We start from the raw sequence: 14,854 nt of genomic DNA, 5'->3' as shown, positions 1-14,854 counted from the left end.
CATCTTCAGCAGTTCTTTCTGGGATTCTGTTGAGCAGCCAGTGTCACAGAGAGGTGGTTGTTCTGAGCCAGTGAATTCATACCAGACATGTGCTCCTACAGGTTCTTATGCATGAACGGTAATACAAAGATCTTACTCATGCATACTTACATCTCACTTCAGACCGTCTGCATTATGTTGAAATGTAGACGTGAACATTTGAAGCCCAGAAATTAAACCTTAACAAACCAAGGACACCACTCTCTTGATGGTATTTTTACTGTTCAATGTGATGTAAGATGTGACATTCTGCATGTTTTACCACATCAGGAAAGCCTTTTCCTCCCACGCTTCCCCCTGAAACCATGCTCTAATATTAAACTTCGCATTATTTGCTCATTAACCTTTCATCAGCAGACTAGATTGAATTATTGCGTACACACACGAAAAAGGTTGATTTTCTGCATGCAGTTTCTGAACTTATTAATGATGAACAAACATGTTTGGGACATGCTCACTGAGCTGTGGCCGTTACTAGTTCTGCATGACTGGAAAGCCATGGCTGCAGGTAACAAAACCCACGGACTGTGGTACGCTGAGAAAGTCATGGTGAATACATTTCAGGATGTTAGCATGATTGAGCAAAAGGTTTTGTATCATTTTGCAGAGGGTGCTGAACTGAATCATCAAAAAAAAAAAACACTTGTGAAACACTTTTAGGCTATTGCCTCAAAACACTATTAAAAACTATATACTCATTAAAACTAGTAGTTGAAATAGGATGCATATACGGACACATTTGGCAAGCCAAAATGTGGTTATTTTACTTAGGCTGTTTAAAAAAAGGTGTTTGGTTCTAAAATTTATAGTCAAGTATAAACATAATGCAATGGTGTTTGAATCTCAAATCCATATTTTAATCACATGTTAATGTTATTAAATGTTACTAATTTTAAAAAAAAGGTAATTTTGAATTTAATGGCATCAGTGCATCTAAAACAGTTTAGACAAGGCTGCAAAACATCCACTCTTTTTTAGCATGTCTGTAAACTACAAGGAACTGAGAGCAGCTATTAGGAGTTTCTGGAAGGAAACGTCCCATTCTTGTCTGATGCAGGATTCCAACTGTTCAGAAGCGCTGAGCTTTTTATGTTTCTTTGTTTTGTAATGCACAAAATGTTTTCAACTGGTGAGAGGTCTGGACTGCTGGCACGCCATTCAAGCACCTGGCCTACTCTACTACGAAGCCGTGCTGTTGTAGTGAAATAAGTATGCAGTTTAGCATTGTCTTGCTGTAATATTCAACTACAGTAGTCCCTCGCTCTATCGCAGTTTTTTCAAAGTAAGATTGGACATGACGCACAATTGGCTGATTGATGGATGAGCTGCACGATCGGCATGGACTTTTTATTTTAAATACATTTTAAATTATTTAGCACCTGTGTGCAGCCCACAGCTGCAGGAGAAGCTTCTGCCTGCAGCGTGTCATGATCTGATCATGATCGGAGAAGTGGGCGTGGCCGCAAGCGTGCTAGCAGGTGGCAGAGAGCTGAGATCATGATATTTTGTGCTCTTTTAGAGCGTTTAGAGTTTAGAAAACTGTTGGGGACGATGAAAGAATGTGGAAAAGGTTTAAAATGCCTTAATATATACCTGTATATACATGCTAAAATAAACCACTACTTACTACTACAGTAATTACTAAAATACGCTACTACTTACAACTATGGTAATGATAATGACAATAAAGTTCACCTGAACTTGAATCAATCAATCAATCAACTTTATTTCTATAGCACATTTTAAAAACCACAAGGGTAGCCAAAGTGCTGTACAATAAGACCAAAAATAAATTAATTAAGACAATAAAAACATACAAAGAATACACAAAGAAACAGAAAAACATACACATACCAGTTTCATGGCAGGTGTGTTTTAAGATGTCATAAAAGATAAGATCACGTGTTAAAAGTTAAATAATAAAAGTGTGTTTTTAAAAGAGATTTAAAACAGGAAGAGAGGAGGCCTGTCTGACACTCAAGGGTAAGTTGTTCCATAACCTGGGAGCAACAGCAGCAAACACTGTCACCTCTGAGCTTCAGCCTAGTTTTAGGGACTGTCAGCAGCAACCGATGTATCCCTACTTTGCATTTTTTCCACTTATCACGGGAACCCACGCGATAAACAAGGGACTACTATACTTCCTTGAAAAAAAACATAAAAATGGGACCATATGTTTGTTCAAAACCTGTATATATATGTTTCTGCATTGATGGTGTCTTTCCAGATGTGTAAGCTGCCATAGACAATAATGTACCCCCATACCATCTGAGTGGCTGGCTTGTGACCAGAGTGCTGACGATAGTCTGTTTGTTCCCTCTACTCTTTAGTGTAGAGAATGTGGCACCTATGGTTTAAAAAAAAAAAAAAAAAAACTTTGTGTCTAAACAACAATGTTGAAGAACAATATACTTAAAAATGTTTGACTATTTTTAGATGCAGTTTTCACAGACAAATGAGCCTCTGCTCATCTTTACTACAGAGATTCAGCATCTCTAAATGTTCAGTAGGTGATATGGTGATCATGTCAACTTTTTCTGAGTTTATGATTTGAACATAAAATCTACATTACAACAACCTCTGAGTTAGTGAGAAGACTGTGCAGGGACCATCGGTGATGTTAAAAAGTAAACAGGAGCTTTTTTCCCCACTGTGGCAAATACAGGAGCATCACAGACCACATACTGTACATAAGAAAGCAACTTTCATGGTAACACTCATGACACTGATTACATCATGCACAGTATGACAGGGAGGAGTCAGGTGGAGGTGGGTTGCAAAGCATTTTGCAAAGCAGGTGGTGAAGGCAGCTTAAACATTGTTCTCTGTATGAGATTTGTCGACTGAATGCATAGAAGATAAACAGCTGATTAAACATCTGTGAGCCGTTACTCAGATCAGTAGATGACTGAGATCTGGGCTGAACATCACTACAGTGTTATAGAAATAAATAAATAAAAAATACTGTAAAAAATGCACTGTAAAATCTCAGTTCAATACATTAAGATGGCAACGAAAATATAAAAATATCCTTTAAAAGCACAAATGCCACTTTAAAACTAGACTGCTATAATTTAATATTTTATTGCTTCTAAATAAACCTGCTTTTTATCTTGTGACAGCAATATCAACTAAAAATGATTGTCTAAAAAGACAGGATTGTTAATTAAATTTTATAACCAACCCCTAAAGCATAATCAAAAAACAAAATGTGGAAACACGTAGTTTAAACAGATCTACTTAATGAAGATGTTAAATATGTTGAATATATGTCTTCTTAATATAAACCAGCGTTCCTTGAAGGAATATTACCACTGCCCTGTAGGTTCATGTTTTTACAAAAGATATTGTAATTTGTTAGAGCTCAAAGTAAGTCATGTGGATGACACTCGCTGCTAACATTACATTTTTGCCCAGTGTGTTCATTATTGACTGGGCTATAGCTCTTTTCCTGTTATTTAAGGTTGATCACCTGCGACAACAAATTGTCAATCATTTGTAATATAAATTAATTAATGGATTTAAATCTAAGAATTTGAGCAAAATATCTTGTGAACCAGTGAATATATAAACACAAGAGACACACAAGCACACAGAGGCAATTATTTTAATGTTTACATGCCATGTTAGGAGGGATTTAGATTGACAAGAGTATTCTAGTAATTTATGAATCAAGACCTTGGTGTAGGTTGATGATGAAATGAGGACACAACTATCCCAGATGGGTAAATACAAGATAAATTCATTTTTGATCATTGGTTAGGATTTCCATGTTTAAAAGTTGTTTTAATAATCACAATCATGGGTCTGTTAGAACTGAAGAATTTTTTTGTATGAGAAGAGAAATGTCTTCAAAAAAACATGAGAAGTTTTGCTGCATTCAATTTTACCACTTAGGATTTATATATAAAGTTTTCGGATAGAGCTGAATCAACAAAGAATAATCCGAATGATGTATTTTTTTATTCCGAATGGTTGTTTAATCCAATTACTTATGTCCATGTAAACATAGCTACTGTCTCCATAAGACTGTTTAACGACTGGCATGAACTAGATACAAGTGGGTGAAATGGGCTCCTCCTCAGGGTGGCAGAGCTCAGCCTTAGAGGTAAGGTGAGGTGCTCTGACAGTAGAGCTGCTGCTGCTCTACAAAGAGTCAGATGAGGTGGTTTGATCAGCTGATTACGTTGCCTCATGGGCACCTCCCTTTGGATGTTTTCCAGGCATGTCCTATTTGGAGAAGACCCTGAGGCAAACGCATACCTGTTGCCTCTGCAACCCGACCATGGAAAATAGGGGAGGGGTGGAATGGAGGGATGAATGAATAGATGGACGAACTGAAAACAATTTATTATGCAAATCTTACTTTTCTTACAACAATGGGTACAAGCATTTCCCCCCACTAAGTCCTGTATTCTCATTCCTCTTGAGCATTTGAAGTCACATTATAAATGACTCAATCCAGATTCTAACTGTATACATCATTCTGACATCTTATTGCTTCCACTGGAGGTTTAATTTAAGTTATAAACGGGGACAAGGAACATCCTTGCCTTGATCGCCATAAATGATGGAAGGTCACTGAAGTGCGACCGATACTAACACAGGTGCTGGGATTGATGAGGAAAGTCTTATCTTACGCTGTGCTTTGAAGAATTTCACAGAGGAACGACAATTTAAATGCATGTCTTTTAGTGGCAGTACAGTGCTATTCAACAATATGAAAGTTGATGCAATCAAATGTCAATGACTTCAATTGATTCATTCTTTGCTGAAACCTAAAAATTTGAATCTATTTCCAGCTTTCCCTGAAGCAATTCTTGCAGAAACAAAGATATTGCTGACTGCTGTGAGCTAGGCTGAAAAATTAGTTGTGCAGGATTTTCAAATGAACTTCTCCTGGGAGTGGCACGACTTTGCAGCTGTGTAGCAACAAATGTAAGTAGGACATACTCTGCTTCAAAGAATATACTAGAGAGGCAAATACATTTTCTTAGTGTGTTGTGTAAGAAAAAGTACAGGTTCACAATGAAGAAGCATGACTAGGCATTGTTAAATAACTTCCATCTTTAAAGCACAAACACAAAGCAACTTTCGGTGACATTTGACTTATGCAAATGAGGTTTAAGCATTTATTTTGAAACTTTTAGATGATTAACATGCATGTATGCAATCATGAAGGCACTATTTTACATACACACTGTCAACAAGTACCAGTGGATAATTACACACTAATTTATATGGCTTTTTGGAGCCACTAATCAGATTGCCTTGCAATTATTACACTGTAATCACAAAATAATCACCTAGAAATTCCCATGGCTCTTTGTGTGGGAGAGTTCCATGTGCCTGAGCGTATATATAAAAATATAAATGTGAACATAGCATGCATGAGTGGATTTTTTATTTATTTTTTGTTAAGGCAGAGATGGCTTTGAATCTATATTAAGATGTGTGGAACTCGTGTGGTTTTTCTTCCTTTTTGAATCACTGAACAAATTTTAATGTAACCTTTAGAGATAAATCTTTAGATGTACATCTACAATGAACTTATGAATTTAATCTTGTTTAAAATAGCCACCATAGCCAGTCAACTTTAGGAAACACAAAAATGGTTACAACTCAGCTCCCACAGCAACAAACTCTAGCTCAGTATCTGTAAAACTAACTGAGATTAATGCCCAACTCGTACCCTTGTGCATGATTTGTGTTCAAAACTTTGGCATTACCAGAACTCAACTGTCAGCAAAATAACTCAAACCATTGGATGTATTTCAACAAAACACACAGGAAATAATCACTGGATTCCCTTTATCAGTCAATCTACACTGCCTGGAAAAAAAAGTTGCCACCTGGATTTAATTAAACAAACAGGTACGAGCCTCCCATGGGATAATTACTGCATGGGCAATTATCTTTCAGCTGACAACAAGTTATTTAACCCCAACTGGTGCAATGAGTTGCTCCTCATTTCTTAAACAACCATGTTGAAAGACGAATCGCGTGGTCATGGAAAAGATGTCAGTCTGTTTGAGAAGGGTCAAATCATTGGCATCAAGCAGAGAAAACATCTAAGATGATTGAAGAAACTACTAAAATTGTGTTAAGAACTGTCCAACCCATTAATAAAAACTGGAAGAATAGTGGGGCCCCATCGTCTTCAAGGAGGAAATGTGGCCGGAAAAAATCCTGAATGATCGTGATCGGCGATGACTTAAACGTTTGGTGAAATCAAATGGAAGAAAAACAACAGTAGCACTCAGGGCTATGGTTAATAGTGACAGTAATAGCATTTCCCCACACACAATGTGAAGGGAACTCAAGGGATTGGGACTGAACAGCTGTGTAGCCTTAAGAAAACCACTAATCAGTGAGTAACTGGAAAAATAGGCTTCAATTTGCTCAGGAGCATAAAGATTGGACTCTGGAGCAATGGAAGAAGGTCATGTGGTCTGATGAGTCCAGAGTGATGGGCGTATCAGGGTAAGAAGAGAGGCAGGTGAATGATGCACCCATCATGCCTAGTGCCTAGTCATCATTGAAAGATCTTGGTGAAAAATGAATCCAACACAGGTTGGAAATAGATCTTGTGACACTGCAGAAGCTTATCAAAATAATTCCACAGCAAATGCATGCCGTAATCAAAGCTAAAGTCGGTCCAAAGAAACATCAGTGTGTGACCTATTTTTTTTGGTGGCAACTTTTTTTTTGGCCAGGCAGTGTATATTGAGATGGTCACCGCAGTCAACTGACCTTAGAAAATACAACAATAGTTATAATTAAATTAATTGTATAGATGTTAAACTAAAATTTAGTATGATAGCAGCTGAGAGGCTAACTTTCATAAACTAATCATACATCTACAAGTGGAGTCAACTTAAGTTGGCTGCCATAGTTTATGGACCTTAGCCAGCACAACAATGACTATACTCCAGTCAGTTTAATATATAGTGAGCTGAAATTTGTTGTGGTAGTAGCCAAAATCCATTCTCAACACATACTCTCGCAATATTGCATGCAATTAAGCATTACATTATTTTCAAGGTCTAACTAAAACTATAACTCCATTACTCCTCAAAAAATACAATTTTGGTCTAAAACACTGGCGTGCAGCAGCTGGTGATTAATGTTCCTCTAAGTAATGCTAGGTTTTTAATTTGCTTCTATTATCTTGTCCCTTTGCCATCTGTTTTTCCACAAATGTATAATAAACACACACCAACATCCTATAAGCTATCCCCAGCTCTGTCCTGCTCTGCCATCGCTTCATCCTTTGGGTTTGGTTTGAATCTTAAAAAGAGCTGCAGAATAAACAACTGACTGGCTGCTGTCACAGCATGTCGCCCACCCATACACACTCTGAAGAAGAAAACACTATGCTGACCTGCACAACACAAATGCTGAGGACTGCTTTAGTCTTTAGAGGGGGGCCTCACACGGACAGCGATCTGACACCACAGAAAATATCTATGTGCTGACTGTCACAGCATCCAGCCCCCAGGTGAGGTGGCTCCAGAGAGGCAGAGAGCTGGACGAAGAGACCACAGTGTACACACACAAACACGCACGCAGAGCTGTCATCTCTGAAGCAGCGCACACACAATGAAGGAAAAAGCTACGCTGAGAAGGACTGCTGTAAAGGGAATGATCAAAATATATCAAAAGGGAGAAATCTCCATTGACATTTTCTCTAAAGGATACTTTACTTATCTTGAACTCTTTCACTCTGTAAATATTTGTCAGCACTCAACGTGGTGCGTTCTAATACACATCTGAGGTATAAACAAGAGAAACTGACAACATTTTGATCTATCAACATCACTTAGAGGATTTCACAAACTGATTTGGGGATGCGTTTACGCAACTTGATGCTCTAAAGACCACAGGGCCTGGGCTTTTAAGATTTAAATCAAAACAGACAAGTCATCCATTTCCTGATTTCATGTTTTTTGTGCCCATGTCATTCTTGTTCCCCAAGTTTAATTCACCCAAAGTGGTTCCGGTTAAAACATGGTCTCACTATTCCATTAATGGAATAAATGAAATAAATATTTCCTCTGGGCAGATTCTTCTTTGTTGTCACATAGTGCTGAGCATGTCCCTCTCCTCTCTGCTGATGTTGGGAGGTGGTGGTTTGGCATTGCTGAGACAGGCTGAAACATTGTTCCTAAGTTGTTCTGCTTCAAACTCTGTAATTTTATTGTTGCAGATAGCTGATACTGTGGCTGTGATCATCTCCACCAGAGGAATTCTTCTTGGCACAACCACAAAGTTCAGTCCCCTGGCAAATTCAGTCCTCTGTCACCGGCTTGGTGAGCTGTCGGTCAGACAAATTCTTCACCCACTTTTCTGTCTCCCTGGCGTGTGACTGTCTACCAGTGTGTTGTCTGCCACTGAGTGTGTTGTTAAGATTGTGATGGGCTTGATGACTTGCCAGTAAATTAAACTTCTTTTGTTGCCGGTCTTGGACTAACACCTGCTAAGTTTATGGCAAAAACCAATGCAGACATGTCCCTGTTTTTAGTATTCTTCATTGCTTTACAATCTAGCTGTTTTTGTTTTTTAATCATTTTCTTTCATTTGTTCTTCTCAATTTGTATGCTTTATTTTATGATTGCCTACTGTTGTCATCACTCTTTGTTAAAATCAGGTTTCTCTTGTCAATGAGTCTCCGAGGCTCAATGGGACTAACCTGTATAAATAAAGGTTGAATGAACGTGACATGTTAAGGTAAGCATGCCTTATCTGTCAAATCAACCGCTTGCTGAAATGTGGTCTTATCTAGGCGTGCTATTAGCTTTTTGTCTGATGTGCTCTTCTTTGGCCTTTAAAGGCTCAATCTTGAAAATTGGTCTGTCTCACCTGTTCATTCAGCAGCTGGGTCTGTGCCCTCTGAAGGAGCTCACTTGCCTGGTGCCTACTGACATAAGATTTGAGTTGCAGGCTCTGGGGAAAGGTGTCACTATCTGCATCGGAGGTTGACAGGTGGTTCCTGTCTGCTCGAACTCTAAAACTACGTAGTTTGAGGCAATCCTGGCCAAAGTGGTTAAAAATGTCCTGATGCATGCACAATAATCCAGGTAGATAAATATAACAAGGTAGAGTCAGATCCTCCAGATTATTTTTTGTTCTTACTTCTCAACAAAGAAGAATCTATCCAGAGGACATTACTCAACCTTGTTCGATTCTCAAGAAATACCTGTAGTTATTCTTCCTTCCAAGAAACTGTCACTAAGTAAATGCATGTTTCAGCATTTGGAAAAGCTAACTAGTAAATGTATGTTTTGAAAAGTGATAATTTTGCTCTCAATTAGTCATATCACCAATTCAATCACTGTGAAATACAAAAACATAAAAGCACAATGAAAAGACGCTGACTGTTGTTTGCACAACCCAAAGTGGCATCAATTGATTTCAAAACTCTTCCAATCTGCAGTCAGACTCATATGGAGATGACAACAACAGAAATAAACTTTTCTTTTTACTTTATTCTGTGTTAAAACATGTCGGTGGCATTGCACGACAACATATGCACTGATATTATTGTTGCAAAGTATGAAATTCAATTTTAGATAAAATGTCCAATGGAAGGGAGGCAATGACATTTGAGTCTGTAAGCCATGTTAATTATGCGCCCTGCTGCCTTCAGATGGCTGCTGGGATTTAATGAACTGAGGAAAAAAAAGCTTTTCACACAGTATAAAGCAGCTGTGTACTGTAAGAATCACTTATACTAATTAGAAGATGAATGAGCTTTATTCTCTTTATACTGTGCATTAGTTACTTAGCTCTGGTTGATGTAATCAAAGTGTTATCACAAGAATTCACCAGCGACAGATGTTTGGAGACATACAGAGTTCTGCGGTTCTTTTTTAATTGTTCTAGTTGAGTCTAGTGGCCTTTAATTTAAGTAGAATAAACATAAAGGACAGAAAACAGGAGAAAAAAGGAAATAAATGCTTGAAAAGGACAAGGAATTGAACCTGATACAAGGACTTTTAATGTGGCAGTGTAACAATTTGATGCCACATTTATGATAATACTCAAAAACTTTATGCATGCCAGTCAAGTCTTCTAGTATAATGTTATACAAGAACCTGCAGCATTAAAAAAGTCCATGCTCAATAATCCATGTATATAATCCAACAAATTTCAGTCAGGTCATCTGGACAGTTTCTTTGTTAAACAAACAGTTAAAGAAACTGTCCAGATGACCTGACTGAAAATTACTTGAACTTGCAGCACTGTTAACAATGACATGCACATTCATTTACCAGTATAATGTGTATGTGCAAGCTTGCAAATTCCAGTCCGTATTTCACCCAACACTGAACTTCCATTATAGCTTCATTGAAGATAAACACGTTTTCACATCCAGCTTTGCTTTAGTTCCTTACAATCATCTAGCGCACACAAAAGACTGTTGTTTGCATTATATAGCTACCATCTCTAAAAACAGTGGATAGAAAAATGGTAACCTTTTCTACTAACAATGTATCACTATCTCAGTTCCACTATAATTCAGCTGCTCAGACTGCTCCCGTGACGTGAAAACAGCACTTCATAGCATAGCATAACCACAACAAGTCCAAAAACAGTCAGACCAAACATTAAACCAAAGAGGAACTCACCTATACAACATTTTGTAATTCACTTTGATTCAAAAAACACAACAGAACATTAATTTAATTGGAGGGCCTCCTGTTTGGCTCATAATAAATTGTGTTCAGACTAACAAATGTTATTTGGATTAAAGGTGTCAAGATGGAGAACATTTTTAATGCCCAGTAATGGATTTCAGATCAATATTTAATGCCATCTGATTGCAACACAATGACTAAAAACCAGTGTAAATGACAAACTCAGTCTCAAAAAAACGATAACAGTAAAGCCACAGCATTTCATTAAAAGTAAAACTCTTTTGCGATTAGCTTTTGGTTAACGAAAATCAGCCAGTGAGCAATGGAAGGGTGGAAACAATCCCTACCAGTTTCTCTGGAAATCTGGATGAAGGCCTCCACACCGCTCTCGCCGTAGTTGCCCTCTGAGGCCAGCGTGGACACGTAGTTCCATCCCATTGCTGTGACTATGTCCATCATGGCCTGGGCCTGGTAGGAGTCTGGCGGCACCACGCGAGAAAAGAAGTCGTAGCGGCTGTTGTCACTCAGCTCAGGCGCTGTGGACGCATAGCTGATCTGGGGGATCTGGAAAACAACATTTTAAGTACAGACGTTAAGTTTTAATCACTACGTTTCTTATTAGCTTCTAAATAAAATTGCAAAAATGTCAAAAGATGGGCGACTACGCTGGTTTTCCAAAAGGATAAACTGAATTATTATCAATGTGAATGTGGAGAAAATAGTTGACAAAAAAAAGATAAGCTGCCGATGCAAAGCTCTCATTTTTCAACGATGGTGTCAAATATGACCGACAAAGGGGAGAGTGAAGATCTGAAGCAGCAAGAGGCACATGGAAAACAGCAGGACAGACCAACAAAAAAAGCACAAAGACAGATGCAAGGTTGACAGAATGACAGAAGACACACACAAACACACGTGCCTCTGCTGATAGGTAACGTAACAGGCCGAAGGTGTTCAATGGCTGACAGGTAGATTGATTTTTCCTCTGACACAGGGGACAGCAAAGGAGGGAGAGGGCTCTGTACTTGTCAACATTCACAAACACACACACACCCATTGGATACTTTGGCATTCCATAGGAGAAAGACTGATCTGGCGATCGCAGCTAAAGCATCGGGAGCATCAGCTGTCTTCTACACATCTGCACTCAAACGCACAATGAACCACAACCGCTGAGCAAAAACTAACCAGGTCGTGATGCGTGTGTTTGTGTAGGTGACCAGAATGTTTCTGAAGCTAATCGCTCACTGTCTTTATCCCCTTCAGGCATCATCGGAAATCTCTGCCAGCCAGCATCTACACTCGTCCCTTGCCATTTGTAAAGGTTAGGGATCAATGTTGCAGGATTTTTGACACTTTTCAAAAGGTTGTAAGCAGACATAAATGTGGTATCACGACCAAAGCACTTGTCTGTTTGATGTGAAAAATAACCGGAAGCAAAACTTTACTGGAACATTATCCAGTCCAGTCAGTTGAGAGAAAACCAAGAAGATAATAGTTTTAGTAAAGCAGCAATGAAAAGATGATCACAAGATATCCGATGGAACAGATTAAAAAAGCAGTTAAAGACTCAGCATTTCTTGAAAGAATCCATACAGAGTTTCAACCTAAGCTCATCTTTTGTGCTGAGATTGGACAGTGCAACAGTAACGCTGTTTTTCCATCAAACCATGTAAATAAAGTCAGGCATAATCTCATGCAATATTCTGTGATCTCACAAGATATGAATATGAATACATTGTGTTTTGTTTTTTCCAAGTGAGAGGGATCACAATATTGCCAAAAAAACATTATTCCTTTGATAGAGGTCGGCTCGCATTAATCATTTTGGTTGCACCCCAGTTGACAAGGTGTTCAGACCCGTTTACTTAATTATTTATCTACAGTAACGTGTAAAACTAAATTTGTATAGCCGTTTTATAGCCGTTTAAGCAAAGAAAGCACAAGAGTACACGATAAACATAGAAAGTCACAAGCTAATCAGAAAAAAAAAGTCCTAACAATTTATTTAAACTCTTTAAATACAGTGAAATGCTACTGAAAACCTCAATATACAAGAGTTACTTGCAATCAATGCCAGCGGCTCTTCCATGAAACCAATGGTAGCTGGATCTCTAAAGGCTGGCAGCTCACACATCCCATATTTCATCTACTTTCATCTTTAATACACAGCCAGTGGAAATTATATACAGATAAAATAGGAGTCTCACATCTTTCATTTCTGTAAGATATTAGAAAACCTTGACATGGGAATGACAAGTACTTGGCAGCTACAACTCAAACACACACTTCTGTAGTCACTGTTGCCATGACAGCAATGTCACCAAAAGTTGTTTTAAAGCTACATTAAAGCACTTGGGTTTGGAGACAGTGTTGCAGTAGATAACCTTCAGCTACAGCATGTCATACATCAGACATTACTTAATAAGTACAGTATAAAAGATGCATCCAAACTTCCCGTCAAATAACTCGGGGTTTTGTCTCATTCCATGAAAGTGACAAATATAAACCACTAAAGCAAGATCAGATCATTCTTTAGCAGTCTACCGAGAGCCAAATTATCTTGTGCTCGAGCTTTTTTCTGTTAAATTACTCCACTGCCTTCAGTGAACTCTAGAGTTCACGCGTAGGACATGTGAGAGCTGTTATTAGACTCGTCTGCCGAGGGACCACAATTGGAAACTTTCATAAAGTCCAGGATGTGAATGTATAATTCATGGAGCGCAGAGATAAACAAATCAAAGGCAGGCCAGCAGATAGACACAACCGAGGAAACAAATCATGTGCAGTCGGCTCTGCACTGTGTGAGCCTTTGTCTGTGTGCGTCTCGGCTTTTTCACTTGTTTTGCTTTTACTCTGTGTACATTTAAATATGCGAATATCCATTTCAAAGAGGACTGAATGCACCTCTGCAGGAATATGAGCTATTCGTCTGTTTACAACAGCTATGGGAAAGAAACCGAGTGACCTGGGCAAAGCTGATACTTTGATCTTTTGTTATTCTGCTCCTCAGCTGGAAAACAGACCGACACAGATGCAAGCACACCTTTGTATACACTGCATTGTCATCTTCTTGTCATATTTCCCAAAATATTACTGAATAAAAAGCAGGAAAAAACTTAAAGCAGTAGTAGGGAGAGACTAATTCAGTGACATCCATTGCTGTTTGTCGCAAGCTTAGACCTAATACGGTCTTCTACTTCCATACCTGTGTTGTCTAAAAATAAAAACAGAACGAAAAAGACAACATCACTGCTTACAATAATATAGTCCCTCGTGTATTGGTGAGCAAGAACTGCAAAATGTGTATAAGCACAAGAACCTACTTAGGCTGAACACGTCTAAAGTCACGTAACATTCGAGCGTTCCAAATCATTCATGCGCTGCGAGGTTTTTCAAAGCAAGTGGAGCTGGAGGTGGAAAATTAACGACTCAGTTCCCCCACATGGCCGAGGAGGGAGATTATTCCTCCAATCCCTTTAATTCCATTTGCACTAATGAATATGTGTGAGAGGATGCGAGAGGGGGAATCACGAGCGTTAAAACGGAGCAGGCTGATGTGTTGTTTTAATTAACACCTTCTTACTCTCGCACGCTTATCAGCAGAGTAATGCATTGTTTTTGTGTCTCGACACACAATTGTCAGTAATTATGTCATTGAACTGATTTCTAATTAATACTCATTGAAGTTCCAAATTCATGCCACTGGCACGCTCATTAAGGGGTCAGTCTGTCAACTGGATCCAAGCTAAATATTAGTAACATTGTTGGAGCGATTACAATCGGTTTAAGTAGATAAACTCATGTTTCCATTTGAATAAATCCTATTAGGCTTAATGAAGCAATAAACTAATAACATATGAAACACCTCAGTAGTTACTGGGTAGACGTTTTTGATTTTGACAGTACTTTTTGATGCATCATAAACTATTCGGAAAAGACTATAAAATGTCAAAAATCAATTAGTTTTTATTGTTGATGAAATCTTGTTGACAAAATGAAGATGTGCAGTGGTCAGACCATTTATGGTACATACACCCTCTATATTGAAAAAAAAACATGTGTTCCTAGGTATATTGGGTTCCGAACCGAATTTATTGCACATTAAACGTACATCTACAACTGATTAGCATTTTAACCACCACGGCTAAGCAATGCTGTCAAATACAAAAGTA

General features: G+C 38.3%; 1 protein-coding gene across 2 annotated transcripts in view; it reads right to left on the bottom strand.

Moving 5' to 3' along the window:
- The window catches only part of grm8a (glutamate receptor, metabotropic 8a), a 327,929-nt gene that overhangs the window by 187,749 nt on the left and 125,326 nt on the right, over positions 1–14,854 (bottom strand). Inside the window, exon 2 of one of the 2 annotated variants that reach the window (XM_037695788.1) lies at positions 11,027–11,243. In XM_037695788.1, coding sequence (XP_037551716.1) covers positions 11,027–11,243 — 217 coding nt within the window. Of the gene's footprint in view, positions 1–11,026; positions 11,244–14,854 lie in introns of those variants that run through there. The other variant, XM_037695789.1, reaches the window with a different exon arrangement.

This window comes from Nematolebias whitei, chromosome 22, assembly GCF_014905685.2.
Source record: "Nematolebias whitei isolate Nwh7 chromosome 22, NemWhi1, whole genome shotgun sequence".
Taxonomy (NCBI): domain Eukaryota; kingdom Metazoa; phylum Chordata; class Actinopteri; order Cyprinodontiformes; family Rivulidae; genus Nematolebias; species Nematolebias whitei.
This window is presented reverse-complemented; position numbering and strand designations above follow the sequence as displayed.